Genomic DNA, 14649 nt, shown 5'->3' on the forward strand with positions numbered 1-14649 from the left:
TCTCATCGATGTTTCTAACTCTCTATCCCTCTCCCTTCCTCTCTGTAAAAAATCAATAAAATAAAAAATAAAAAAGAATAAACATTGACAAAAGGAGTCACGGAAAGAGAAGAAATCTGAATTGCCTTTTATTTCCTTCACACACTCTACCCGTGAGTTTAAATTGCGCCGTGGCAGGAAAGCTGCTTGCATGTGATTCCAAGACCACTTAGCCTTGGCAAACTTCTGTAATGTAAAAAACAGAATGCTTTCCTGTCATAAAAATGCCCCAACTCTGTACTTCCTGAGTTTGATAGCAATGTTTAAGTTACAATCTCGGGTTTGGTTTTCAAACAAATACCTTTTCTTTTTTGGGCGCCAACGTTTACTTTGTGCCAGGTGCTCCGTTCAGCACTTTCCATGTGGCATTTCATTAAATCCTCACTATAAGGCGATAATAGCTCATCGCTATTTTACAGAAGAGAATCACTCTTTACAGAATCACTCTTCTGTAAACAGAATAATATAGATAAGATAAGAAGTAATAATTTATTAGCATTTTGCAAATGAGAAAACTAGGTTTAAGAGGATAATCTTGGCCAAGGACACTAGTAAAATAACCTTTAAGAAATCTAATTCACTTTTAACACAATTAAGATATAATGGAATCCATGTTGACTCTTTATAGATGAAAACTAGAAAACCAAAATATGATTTATATATAGCTTAGAAAGTTTTAATTAAGATAAAAATACAATTACCATTGATTCTCATTGTCCGCAAGCAGATAAACTGCAATTGTATTCAGTATCTACCACAAACTAGTAAATAAACTCTAAGCTTCCCATTAGTAGCCACGGCAGTTTTTATAAAGTTAAACATGCATTTTCTTATGACCCAGCATTCACATTCCTAGGGTACTCATCCAAATGAAAGGAACACTAACCTTCACATGAAAACCTGTACATGATTGTGTACAGAAGCTTTATGAATATTCACTAAAACCTGGAAATTGGGTCAATTGTCCTTCGATTCACAAATGGGTAAGCCAACTGTGTTGAATCTACACAAAGCACTACACAAATCTACTATAGCACTCAGAAATAAACAAGAATACTCACATGTACATTAAAAAGAAGTCACCTTAAAAGGCTGCGTAGATATGATTCAATGTGCAGATGACATGATACTGTTTGTGAAGAACCCTAATGATTCAACCCAAAAAAAAAAAACACACAACTAAAACTGAAAAATAAATTCAGTAAAGTAGCGGATGTAAAATATATATCCAGAAATTGATTGCTATTTTATACACCAATAATGAACTATGTGTAAGAGAAACTAAGAAAACAGTCCCATTTACAATTGCATCAAATAAAATAAAGTACATTGAAATAAACTTAACCCACAGCTATTCACAAAATACCCTGTGTACTGAAGACTTAGTGGGCTATCACCTGCCCTTATGCTTTTCCTTATAGTAGAGCAGGTTATTTATTTACAAACTCTGCTGAATAAAGAACTTAGAAGCCCAACAGTCACATGGTATTTCATAACTACTTGTTTTTTCATTATATGGAACTTACTTTACCTTTTATTAAAGGCTATCTCTATTATTTTCAATAACTTACCAGTCCTAATGGAAATAATCTAAAACAAAATTTGCAACCTGTGCTTCCTGAATTAAAATTTATTAATCTACCATGTTAAAAAAAAAAAGGCAGTTGGGGGAAAGGGGACTAAGTTCTCTACTCCACCATTTAAAATTTTTTTTATTTAAATATGATTTTACTGATTTTAGAGAGAGAAGAAGGGAGAGGGAGAGAGAGAAACATATTTGATTGGCTAGGAATTGAGCTTGCAAACCTGGACATGTGCCCTGACTGGGAATCAAACTGATAACCTCTTGGTTCCTGGGTAGAAGCTCCATCCACTGAACCACACCGGCCGGGTTGCTCTACCACTTTTATTTAAAGCTACCCAGCACACCATCTGTCATATAATTGAAAACTTCCATGCACTAATGACAAAGTTGGCTTTAATTATTATTTACTAATACACATTTTGGAAATAAAATAACAAAACAATTATATCAAGTGAATATTAATATTTCACTTTGTTCAGCTAGAACAAGCTGTAGGAAAAATAACAAGTGCTTCTGACTTTCAGTTATCCACTAAGAAGAAAGAGCCTCAGGCAGATTCTCCAGTGTTGTTTAACCCGGAAGGCTGTATCCCTTTTTATAGAATGAACCTCATCTGAATCTTAACCCATTTTGCACTCTTTAGTTTTCTAATAACAATCTAATAAAATTAAATAGCAATTCGGTATTAAAATGATTCCCTCATTGGCTCAAAAAAACCCACACAGTTTAATTTTAAAAAAACACAAAACAACCAATTGATGCATAATTCTCATTCTGCATGTCTGCGAGCCTTAATGAAGTGAGGCCTGGAAATTCTTGAACACATGCCAGGCAAATCCTGTTGGTTGAATATTTTTGTACCAAACTATTTTTATACAGATCTTCAAAGCAAGCCTATTATCCCTGAATCTCTATTCTTTTTTTTAATTCAATGTAACTGTTTTATGTTAATTCTTCAGTTAGATGTTCAGTTAACGTCCCAACCACACAGTACAGTTAAAATAGACAGTAAACTTCAAACTAGGGTTCCTGGATGGATGACAACATAATCCTAGACTAAACTGCTGTCCACTCTGTTCTAATTCAATTCCATTACTCCTTTGGAAGCCCATGGAGAGCTACACATCTTTCTGATGACATGTGACTAGGGATAATTTTATATTTTAGGTACTCTGTATGACTTAGGAGAAGAAACCTTATATCTGAAGTATCATCTGATTTTTTTTTATATATTTTATTGATTTTTTACAGAGAGGAAGGGAGAGAGATAGAGAGTTAGAAACATCGATGAGAGAGAAACATCGATCGGCCGCCTCCTGCACATCTCCCACTGGGGATGTGCCCGCAACCCACGTACATGCCCTTGACCGGAATCGAACCCGGGACCCCCCAGTCCGCAGGCCGACGCTCTATCCACTGAGCCAAACCGGTTTTGGCCAGTATCATCTGATTTTAATAATTCTCGTCCATTAAAAAGTATATAATCCTAGCAAATAAAATCACTTTCCTACCCAAATTATGGTATTGATCCCCAAGTCCTGATTTATAGCCTGTCTGATCTTATCTGCATGGATTTCCTACACCACACCACTCACTTTACATGTTTACTAGTATATACACAGTTCCGCAGTAAACACACTTAACGTTGGTGATACTCTGTTTCGGCATTTCCTCCCATCATGGTCCACTCTTTTCTCTAAGTCTGGGGTGACTTTTATCTAATTTTGTTTTTATACCAATTTGAATAATTCATTCAAAGCAGAAACAAAATTAATGGATAAATATGGGATGTGTTCCTTCTTTATTTATGAACATTATTATTTTTACAGAACTTCTTTGGATTGCATGTGCTCAATGCCAAGTAGCTACCCTACATGCGGAGAGTTATTTCCCGCAGGGAGATCACATTCACTTCATTAGTAGTAATTCTGAGATTTCAAGTACGACAATTCTCACCTTGCCACCACCTAGATTTCTCTTTCCTACTCAAAACTATTAAATGGACTCATCATTCTTAGCTTTTGTAACAACTTCACTAAATAACATACACAAGGCCCTTAATATTATGTTGGTTTGCTCCATCTCTTCCTGTCACAGTCATTCTGTCTTACCGCCTCATCACAGAATCGCTCTTTACAAATGCTTTCTCTAGCAATACAGCATCTCTTTCATCTCTACCTATCATGACAATGTCCACCTAGAGGGTTCTGGTGGGAGGCTGTCATGTATTGTGAGCAAAATATGACAGCAACAATTTAATGGGAACAGAAGTTCAGTCAAGAAGATGGAAGGGTTCCAGAAACGGATGGTGGTGATGGTGGAAGAACAATGTGAATGTATGAAAGCCACAGAACTGTACTTTAGCCACTTACAAATGGCTAAAAGGGTAAATGTTATGTAAAGTATATTTTTTACTGCAATAAAAGAAATTATTGCAACTAGAATATTTTCTGCCATCAATTTATACTGCCCAACCAAGCTACCTCTACTGTGCATCTATTTTTCCATGCTTATGAATTTCCTGCCATACACTCTCTACTGCCTGTACTGTTCCTTTGCATTCTTCTCTTTCTTCATTATCTACTCTGGATAACTGACCACTCGAGGGCTGAACTCCTTGGCCACGCAGAGGACCCTAAAATGTCTATTTCTAATAGCCACCTCTCTTTTCAACTTCATGTTCTCACTCCCACATGTCTGGAGGGTAGCTACCTCCTCCAGGGATGAAGGAAAGTTTGAACTCTATCTTGAAGGGTAAGTGAGATTTCACTAGGCAGCATCACGTTGGGTCTGTGATGAGGAAATCTGTAGCAGATTTGACAACTTCATTCTGGCCTGCAGAAATGCCCCCGCTCGCCACTGAGACCCTCCCTGGCTGCTTGCTGTACTTAGAATGAAATCCAAACTCCATACAAGGCCTCAAGACTCTGTCCCCTCCTTACCTTTCCAGCCTCATCTCTTGCCATGGGCTTTCAAAATATGTTCCCAAACCATGTTCCCTCCATCAATCACCGATTTTGAGAAGGAAGACAAGAGAAATGTTTTCTTTTCATAAAGCTCCACAGGAACTTAACTATTATTTTTTCCAACTTTGAAATAATCATGCAGCTTCCAGAAAAGGCTCCTCTGAGGCTTTAAGAAAATAAAGGCTTTGCCCTTGCCAGGTCAGATAAAGGGTGAGGCACATCCAGGCTGGCTGCTACTTGGGAGAAAAGAGAAAAGCTTTCATTTCTCTCTTTTTTTTGGATCAGCTGCCTCATACAGATTTCTTTTAATAACTGTCTTCCTTTCCCTAAGACCCCATGCACAGTTTATGGGCGTAACAGCAGCTGCTTAGGCCTTTTGTATTGGCCCAAATATTCTGAAAGGACAAACTCAGAGTGTGGAAAGAAAAGATACCCTAAATATAACCAACACCATCCTGACTTTGCCAATCATCCAATTCTACCTATTTCTTGCCTTTTGTCCCACTGTAACAACACACATAACCATGTAGTTTCCTTTTCAATGCAATCTCAAAAGTATATTTCTGGAATAAAGGAAGTTCCAAAGGAAGAAAGAATCATAGTAGATCCAGATTTCAGTAAACTTTCAGATAATTTATCTTAAGTTACTGCCTTAGTGGTCGGAAATAAGACCAAGGATAAAAAGGGAACTAATTTTTTTTAATTCGATTTTCATCATATGGGCCTTCACTGATAAATGGGTACTTGATAAATTATAAATTTATTTGCTTGAAATTTTCAAATTATTATCCTAGCAATCTATGTATTGTGAACTTTACCAATAATGATGGAACATAAACAGGTTTTCAATATTACACTAAGGATTATAAAAATATCCATGCAGTCTTTTAAAACTTTAGTTTGTACATTAATCACTAGTAGAACTCAAGATAAATAATCTTATATTAGTAAATGTCTATAGAGTGTGGCAGATCTTTATCCTCTACACAGGGTAGCAAAGGCTAATGCATAGAGCATCTAGGTCAGCGGTTCTCAACCTGGGGGTCGAACGACCCTTTCACAGGGGTCACCTAAGACCATCGGAAAACACATATATAATTACATATTGTTTTTGTGATTAATCACTATGCTTTAATTATGTTCAATTTGTAACAATGAAGTTGGGGTCACCACAACATGAGGAACTGTATTAAAGGGTCGAGGTATTAGGAAGGTTGAGAACCACTGATCTTGGTGGATAACTCAAATGGTTAAGGATACAGGTTTACAACAACATGAATTAAGATTCACTTGTGGCAAACTGTTGAATGATTTTTTAATTTAAATTTTAAAACTCAAACACATTGGGTGGGCCAAAGAAAACTATAAATTTGAGAGCCCCCTTCTAAAATTGTTTTACCTGCTTATTTACAAAGAATTATTGAGCCCCTACTTGGAACACAATATATTATACATGGCACACTGCGAGGCACTTGGGAATTTTTAAGGAAGTCCTGACCATCACTTTCCTGTAATCTAATTTTCTTTCAGCCACGTTATTCTTTTCCATGCCTATAGCCTTTAAGGTCTTCAGATGTGACTAATCTCATATCCCCTGTGGATTTCCCTTGAACACTTATTTACAACTGTAATTAAATGTTCAGTGTCCTTGTTTAGCATTTGTCTTCCCTACTATTCCCAAAGCTTCTGGAAAGCAAGGACCATGAATGTCTTGCTCATCATTATAGGCCCCATGTACACAGTGTCAGGCACTTAATACAATCGCATTAAGTGGGCCTTCCAAGGAGTCCGAGGAAGAGCTAACCGTAAAATGGTGATTGAGAAGTTTGGTCAGGACCCAATTACCGTTGTAGGTCCATAGGGGAGGGTCAAGAAGACTTTCTGGAACAGTATCTTCTAACTTTTGATGACATATCCTTCTCAGTATGCAATCTGGATGTTGCCCTCCCATGTATGTATGCACTTGTGTATAAGTTAAACACAACAATTACTGCCCTACAATGACTATTGCAAAACACAAAAATAGAACTTAAAATAGGATGAGGTAAAGAGAAAATACTATTTTTTTGAGAAATATGGGATTCAGTCTACTTTGTTTTTTAAAATCTTGGTTAATATTTCATGATTCAGCTATTTGAAAGAGCAGATCTAAGTGAGTTTACTGCCATACTTGGTTTTAAGGATTGCCCTACCTGAGAAAGCATCCTGGGTGCATTCACTAAATAATGACATACATTTCAAAATCCCATCTACCAATCATGTACAAGTTTTCCTTGAAATCCCTCTAGTAAATTTCCTTCTGCCTTGATGTCTCGGAAGTTTTTGTTGTTGTTGTGAAAAATTTTGTTCTAGGGGACATCTGTAATACTTTCAACAATAAAGATAAATTAAGAAAATAATAATAAACATTTATTGAAAAAAATTTGGTCTATAGCCTACTACAACTATTTCAAAGATTTTTAAAACAAGGCTAAAAAGATGTGTATTTGTGTTTGAATGTGTGCACAGAAGTAAGGGTCTTAAAAATAAATGCAAATAAAAGATATATAATAATTTTGGTGATAAAATTACACAATATTAGAAACATTTCCAAACAATCATTTCAAAAATGCTCTGTCCAGCACACACATTCCTCTGCTGACTGCATTTACTTCACTCATTCAAATCTCACCTTTACCTCAAAAGGACAGGTTGTGTTTATTTTTTCAAATATATCTGCTAGGTAAGAACCTGCTAAATATGTACTGACAGACACTTGTCTTCACATGAGAGGTTAGTGCATTGGGAACATCTGTGTTTTTGTGTGCAAAAGTAAAAGATACAATTCTTTGTTCTGACAGCTCATTTAAGGACTGTGCCATTATTTAACCTACAAATCTCCGGGGTGGATGGGGCGGGGGGTACAAAAGATGTTTATGGTCTCTTATTTCCAAGCATTCTCAGAATTCCATTATCTAAAATAATAAAATCTCAGTCTGTTTCCTCAGCTAAACCTAAAATGCCATGGGCAGAAAGAACACAAGCTGCCATGGCCGTCTCCCACCCTTCCTCTGGAATTCCTCACATGCACCTGCTACACTAACTACACTTGACACAGACACTGAATAAAGGTGGCAGAATAAGTCCATATGTATTAGAAATGATAAGGTGTTTTTAAAAAAAACAAAAACAAAAAACTCCTTAGGGAAAATGTTCCAAGTTCTAGGATCAACTTCCCACACTACAAGGGATTGTCTTTGGTTCACCTTCTGAGGTATATAACCCTTCCCTGACCATTGCTCGGGAGAAAGCAACTTCTGGAAGATCATTAGTATTTATGTTCCCAGATAGTTTTTCACAGGGATCTAGCACATTTCATCTAATAATCCTTTGAGCTTCAAGTTATTCCAGAAATGTATGTCAAAAAGCTGCCATAAATGCTACTGTACCCATGTTAAAATGGTGATAAATGCATAAACCATAAATGCTACAAAACAAACACACTAAAATAATTTGGAAAAAATACACCAAAAAACCCTCCATAATTATTTTAAATTGAATTCTTCTAAAACTTTAATAGTATCTCCAGATCATTCTAGATCAGGGGTGGGCAAACTTTTTGACTCGAGGGCCACAATGGGTTCTTAAACTGGACCGGAAGGCTGGAACAAAAGCATGGATGGAGTGTTTGTGTGAACTAATATAAAATAAAAGTAAACATCATTACATAAAAGGGAACGGTCTTTTTTTTTTTTTTAGTTTTATTCATTTCAAACGGGCCGGATCCGGCCTGCGGGCCGTAGTTTACCCACGGCTGTTCTAGATGATAGGAAGACTACCTAAGCCAATGGTTTGATTCTAGGTTATCAATTATAATAATGAAAAATTTAAAAAATCATAGAATTGAGGATGCCATTACATTTTCATCTAAAAGTATTTATGAATAATATTGGCAAAGATATGTTTGAAAAAGAATGTCATCCCCATACTAAAAGATAGTTAAATCTGGCCGGTGTGGCTCAGTGTTTGAGCATTGACCTATAAACCAGGAGGTCAGGGTTCGATTCCCTGTCAAGGCACATGCCCAGGTTGCAGGCTTGATCCCCATTGTGGGGATAGCAGGATACAGCCAATCAGTGATTCTCTCTCATCATTGATGTTTCTATCTCTCTCTTCCTTTCCCTTTCTCTCTGAAATCAATAAAAACGTGTTTTTTTAAAAGATAGTTAAAATATCACTTTTAAGCTTTGGATTAGAATAAATGCTTTGAAACGATAAGATCTAATCCTGAAGAAATTGTCATCTCAAGCACCCCCGGTGGCAGGTAAATTAAAACAGTCACTGAGGAAGCAAACATATATATATGAATGCAATGTCATTTGGAACAGGGAAAAACTCAAAGCAATTGAACAGTGTAACAAAATTATTTTTTATAATTATACTCTCTTCCTCAAGACAAGGTCAGTTTGAAGAACACAGAAGCCACGAAATATCTGCTAATTTAAATGAGTTAATAAGCAGCTTTACTAAGCATTTATGCACTTTTTTGGGTACTCACTAAAATCATATGAGACCTGGAATTGCCCAATTTAAATTATGGTCATTTTCAGATCCATTACAGTATTATATAGTAATATTCCCTAAATATGTCATAGATTATATGTTGATTAGATAAAATTATCATCTCAAACCAAAGTACTAGGTTTACCATTCCTTTCTTCATTTGAATAATGAATTAAAGCTTTGTTACATACATAAGTCAGACTCATTTTTCTCTTATAAGTGATGGCGAACCTATGACACGCATGTCAGAGGTGACATGCGAACTCATTGTTTTGGTTGATTTTTCTTTGTTAAATGGCATTTAAATATATAAAATAAATATCAAAAATATAAATCTTTGTTTTACTATGGTTGCAAATATCAAAAGATTTCTATATGTTACAGCACCAGAGTTAAGTTAGGGTTTTTCAAAATGCTGACATGCCGAGCTCAAAAGGTTCACCATCACTGATCTATATATATGAAAACCTAAGCGACCAGACGACTGGATGACTGGATGACCGGATGACTGGCTGGTAGCTATGATGTGCACTGACCACCAGGGGGAAGAAGTTCAACGCAGGATCTGCCCCCTGGTGATCAGTGTGCTCCACAGCGGGAGCGCTGCTCAGCTGACAAACAGGTGCCAGATGCTGGGCTGACAGCTGGCAAGTGCAACTGCAGCAGCGCAAGCCTCTCCCATGGACTGGAGCAGTTGCGGCGGAGTGGGGGCGGCAGGAGCAGCGGAGTGGGGATGAGTGACTGGGAGTGGCAGGGCGCCCAGCCCAGGCTCAGGCTCCTCCCTGGCTGCCTGCACTTTGTGCACTACTTTGTGCTGTGTGGGATTGATGTGGACAGCGGGCTGGAGCCCAACGAGCTTGTGAGTAAGGCAGGGCTGCCGCGGTGCGGAAGTCCACTGATCCCCACAGGCCAGTCCGAGGGACCCCACCGGTGCATGAATCTGTGCACTGGGCCTCTACTTCTTTATATATAAATCATCTAATACCCACTCTGGAGTTTGAAATGAGAGATTTCTATTCTAGTAAAATGAACTTCATTCTATGTTAAATGTAACAATTTGCTCTAAAAGATCACTTTATAGTTTATACATTCCGTAGTCTACGGTATGCCTCAATGGAAGCATACATGTTTAGAATAGATATCCCTTGTCAGCTTCACTATCATCACTATGGACCTGCATAGTGTCAAGAGACCAGGCATACTCAGTGCAAATAGAAAATGCTGATGATACTTACCACAACTTTAAAAAGGGAAATTAGTTTCACATCCTAGAACTTTTTAAAGGAGTTTTTTCCCCCTTACTATTGCTTTTTTTACCCTGATTTCCGAGAAGAGTTTCAATGTTTTTTAATTAAATTTGTTGGGGTGACATTGGATAATAGTCATACAGGTTTCAAGTGTAGATTTCTATGACACAGATCTGTAATATTGCACTGTGTGCCAACCAAACTCATATAATCTTCCATCACGAGATATTAGCTCCTTTTCACCCCTCAACAAGAATTTAAGTATTGATTTTGACAATTTAGTTATTACGTCATATACTAATTTTGAATTAAGAGCTTGTTATTTATGAAAATCACATTACTGGTTACAGGCTAAGGTTGAGTTATTTAATAGGTTACCTCTATTATTGAAAATTCATTTGACTGCCCTTCTAAAAGTGTACAGTAGTCTCCCCTTACCCGTGGTTTTGATTTCCATGGTTTCAGTTACCCGTGATCAACCATGGTCCAAAAATATTAAAGGAAAAATTCTAAAGTAGGCAATTCTGAAGTTTTAAATTCTGTGCTATTCTGAGTAGTGTGATAAATTTAGCCCCATCCTTCTTCTTCCTGCCCATCCCAAAGATTGTTGTCCTTATCTCTGTAGTTCTGACTGCAGAGATAGCTGGGTAAGACTCATGATTTTCCTTTTGCCTTCCATTTGGTGCTTTATCTAGCACCGCCCTATTTACTGGGCTTTGTGCAAGGGCCTGGGAGCATAAAGGTAATCTACAAAATCCATGGTCTCCAACAGCTCCCAATTTAGTCAGGGAGAGCTGGACAAGAACAGACCCGGAATCCTCAGAAATTGGAGGAGGAAGTGTTTGTTTATTTTTGGTGGAGTAGGGCTCTTTCCCAACGAGGAGGCAGGGCAGCTAGATGAGGTAGTTACTGTGGTGTGGATAAGTTCCTTTATGTTACATTTTTTTCTTTAGTCCTAATTCAACTCAACAATTTAAAAGTAAGCATGAGACCCTAGCCAGTTTGGCTCGAAAGATAGAGAGGGTTGGTCCTTGGATTGAAGGCTCCCAGTTTCGATTCTGGTCAAGGGCACATATCTCCCGTTGCAGGCCTGATCCCCAGCCCAGTCAGGGCATGTGTGGGAGGCAACCAATCGATGTATCTCTCTCCCATTGATGTTTCTCTCTTTCTGTCTCTCCCCCTCCCTTCTACTCTACCTAAAAATGAAGAAAAAAATATGTTTTTGGGTGAAGCTTAACAACAACAAAAATGTAAGAATGGGGTGCTGAGCCAAAAGCTGGGGATCTCAGATAAGCAAATAGTCCCTAGCCTCAGGAACTCAATCTAGTTGGAGAGAGAGATAAAATAGCAGCCAAATGCAAAATGCGTTGACGACTGATATAATCACAGAGTGCTCCAGGGGCTTAGAGAAGAGTAAAGGGGCTGTGAAAGAAAAGCTTTACTGGAAGACAAGTTGTTGAGGAGTCTTGAAGGAACCCAACTAACACTGAAATTTTTTTTCTGCCATTAAAAAAAACTCCAGTGTCATACAAGCATTTCTTGCTTCGACATTCACAATGCTTCAGCATTTTATTACTGAAATATATACAACCAACAAACTAATTTCCTGTTTGAATAGATTTTAGACACTTTCTATAAATATAAATATTTGTTCTTCCAAGTTGTACTGTAAACTCAGAAGAACTGTTTTACTTATGAAGTTCACTCCACAGCAAGGGCTCAGCCACCTGTTTATAGGCAACAATTTATTTTAAATGCTAGAAAGTACTAGAATTTGAAGTATGATATTCAAAGAAAAAACAGGAGTTGTCTCTAAATCTCTGATTCTTTCTGCTGTCATATTCACCCCCCCTTTTTTTTGTAAAATGGAATCTCCTACATGTTATCACACTAAGAATTTATATGGATTTATTTGGCATTTCTTTTTAAAATTGTAAAAAATATAAATTTCATGCACAAAGCTAAACTAGTTAGACATGTGATAAAATATTTAATAGTATTCCCAAATCAAAAGTAGCCTGCTCTGCCCACAGCTAAGGATGCATCACCCAGCCAGCTACCCAAACTGAAAATCCAGCGCGGTCCTTGATGCTTCTCACACCTCCACCCGACCCACACATCCTCTTTATCACCAATTCCTGACAATTCTCCTACAGACTTTTCAGTTCCTTATCTCTTCTACATCTTTGAGTCATTCATTGTCTTAAGTCAGTAACTCATCATCTCTCTCCTGGATCATCTGCTCCCTATCAAACGCCAGGGCTCCTACACCTTGCCACCCTAATCCTTCCGCTACAATGCTGTCGTCATCTTTCCAAAGATACTATGTTGCTTGCCAGGGTAAACGTGTATAAGCATCCTATATAATAAAAGGGTAATATGCAAACTGACCCTAACAGCAGAAAGACTGGGAATGACTGGTCACTATGACACACACTGACCACCAGGGGGCAGATGCTCAATTCAGGAGCTGCCCCCTGGTGGTCAGTGCACTCCCACAGGGGGAGCTCTGCTCAGCCACAAGCCAGGCTGATGGCTGCCAGTACAGCGGTGGTGGTGGGAGCCTCTCCCGCCTCCTCAGCAGAACTAAAGATGTCCGACTGCAGCTTAGGCCTGCTCCCCGCTGGCAAGTGGACATCCCCCGAGGGCTCCAGGGCTGCCAGAGGGATGTATGATTGCCAGCTTAGGCCCAATCCCCTGGGGAGCGGGCCTATGCCAGCAGGTGGTCATCCCCCAAGGGGTCCCAGACTGCGAGAGGGCACAGGCCGGGCTGAGGGACCCCACCTCGAGTGCACAAATTTTTGTGCAACAGGCCTCTGGTAAAATATAATCCCACCACGGCATGGTTTAGAGTCCAGCGGTTCTCAACCTGTGGGTCACAAACATTGAAAATACATCCTGCATATCATATATTTACATTACAATTCAAAACAGTAGCAAAATTACAGATATGAAGTAGCAACGAAAATAATTTTATGGTTGGGGGTCACCACAACATGAGGAACTGTATTAAAGGGTCATGACATTAGGAAGGTTGAGAACCACTGGTTTAAACAATCTAATATAATTTGGTGCCAGTGGTCAACTCCGACACCCAGTCCCAAATACACCAACCTTTTGTATTACAAACAGGTGTTGATCTTTTTATAGTTTCAAGCCTTTGTGTATGTTGTCCCCTTGATAGGAAATGTCCTTAACTTTTCAACCTGGCAGACACCTCTTCACCCTTAACCCTTTGAGTGCCAACCAATATCCTAGGAACTATGCTAAAATTGCCAAGGCATTTTTGCTGATTTTATAGCAGTTTAGGAAAAAAAATTATGAATCACAAGTAAATGAAGTTGCATATTCAATATCTTCCACAAAATCGTCATCTTCACAGCAAGAATTGACATGTTTAGCAATATCATCATCACTAATAAAAGCAGACTTAGAAATGGACTCTGCAGGAGGAGCGCAATAGCGCTCCCAGAACTTTTGGCGAAATTCAGGAGGAACCCGATCGCGCTCCCCGGCACTCTAGGGGTTAAGACCGTGCAGCAGAGCTGCCTCTGGCCTGGGCATGCATCCTTCCTTCTCTCTATGTAATCACAACACTCTGCCCTGACCTTTGTACAGTCTTACGAATCTGAATCAAACATGTTACTAAAGTGAGCTTCCTGAGAGCCAGACTGTATCTTTACTGCTCAGCACAGGGCTGGACACGAAGAAAACACTACATGTTTATTACATGAATAGCCAGGTTGCATGGACCAGGAGATAAACCTATCCAACTTTATAAAAACGAGATTCCATTTGGTCTGCTCTCCACCACAAATTTTATGCACGCCCTTCCTTCCTCCTTTCTGCCAATACTCACAAATGATAAAATAGCTTCTGTGGGAATGTGTTATACTTATGGTAATCAAGAAAAAACAGTTCTGGATGGTCAAGGATGCGGGAAAAGTAGATAGCTTTATTTGCTTCAAACCATCTGTCTTTCACTTTGTTCCTCTTTCACTTCCATCTGGTCAAAACAACTCAATTTTCACTAATGTTAAAATGTATATGCTCCCTGGAAGAGAAAGAGCTGGGCCTTGGAACAGCCTTTTTCAAAACTAATTGTGCACTTTAGGTAGTCAAACTATTGAATGAGCTTACTCTACCTGGTACTGAGCTGGCTCTTCTGAGAAGAGAAACCATCACTCCAACAATTTTCTACAAGAAGACAGCGACAAACTTCAATAGGGGCCGAGAGGTCCCAGATGTTGTAGAACCAACAGACACCTGA

The 14649-nt window shown here is 38.5% G+C and overlaps 2 protein-coding genes across 2 annotated transcripts in view; one reads left to right on the forward strand and one right to left on the reverse strand.

The window, feature by feature from the left end:
• FGD4 (FYVE, RhoGEF and PH domain containing 4) overlaps window positions 1-14649 on the reverse strand; it is a 152485-nt gene that overhangs the window by 128016 nt on the left and 9820 nt on the right. The gene's annotated exons all lie outside the window — the stretch shown is intronic.
• The window catches only part of DENND5B (DENN/MADD domain containing 5B), an 831092-nt gene continuing 826308 nt past the window's right edge, over window positions 9866-14649 (forward strand). Inside the window, exon 1 of the mRNA XM_015566631.1 lies at window positions 9866-9995. Within this exon, the coding sequence (XP_015422117.1) occupies window positions 9866-9995 (130 nt within the window). The remainder of the gene's footprint in view (window positions 9996-14649) is intronic.

The sequence above is a fragment of the Myotis davidii genome, unplaced genomic scaffold (assembly GCF_000327345.1).
Source record: "Myotis davidii unplaced genomic scaffold, ASM32734v1 scaffold902, whole genome shotgun sequence".
Classification (NCBI taxonomy): Eukaryota; Metazoa; Chordata; class Mammalia; order Chiroptera; family Vespertilionidae; genus Myotis; species Myotis davidii.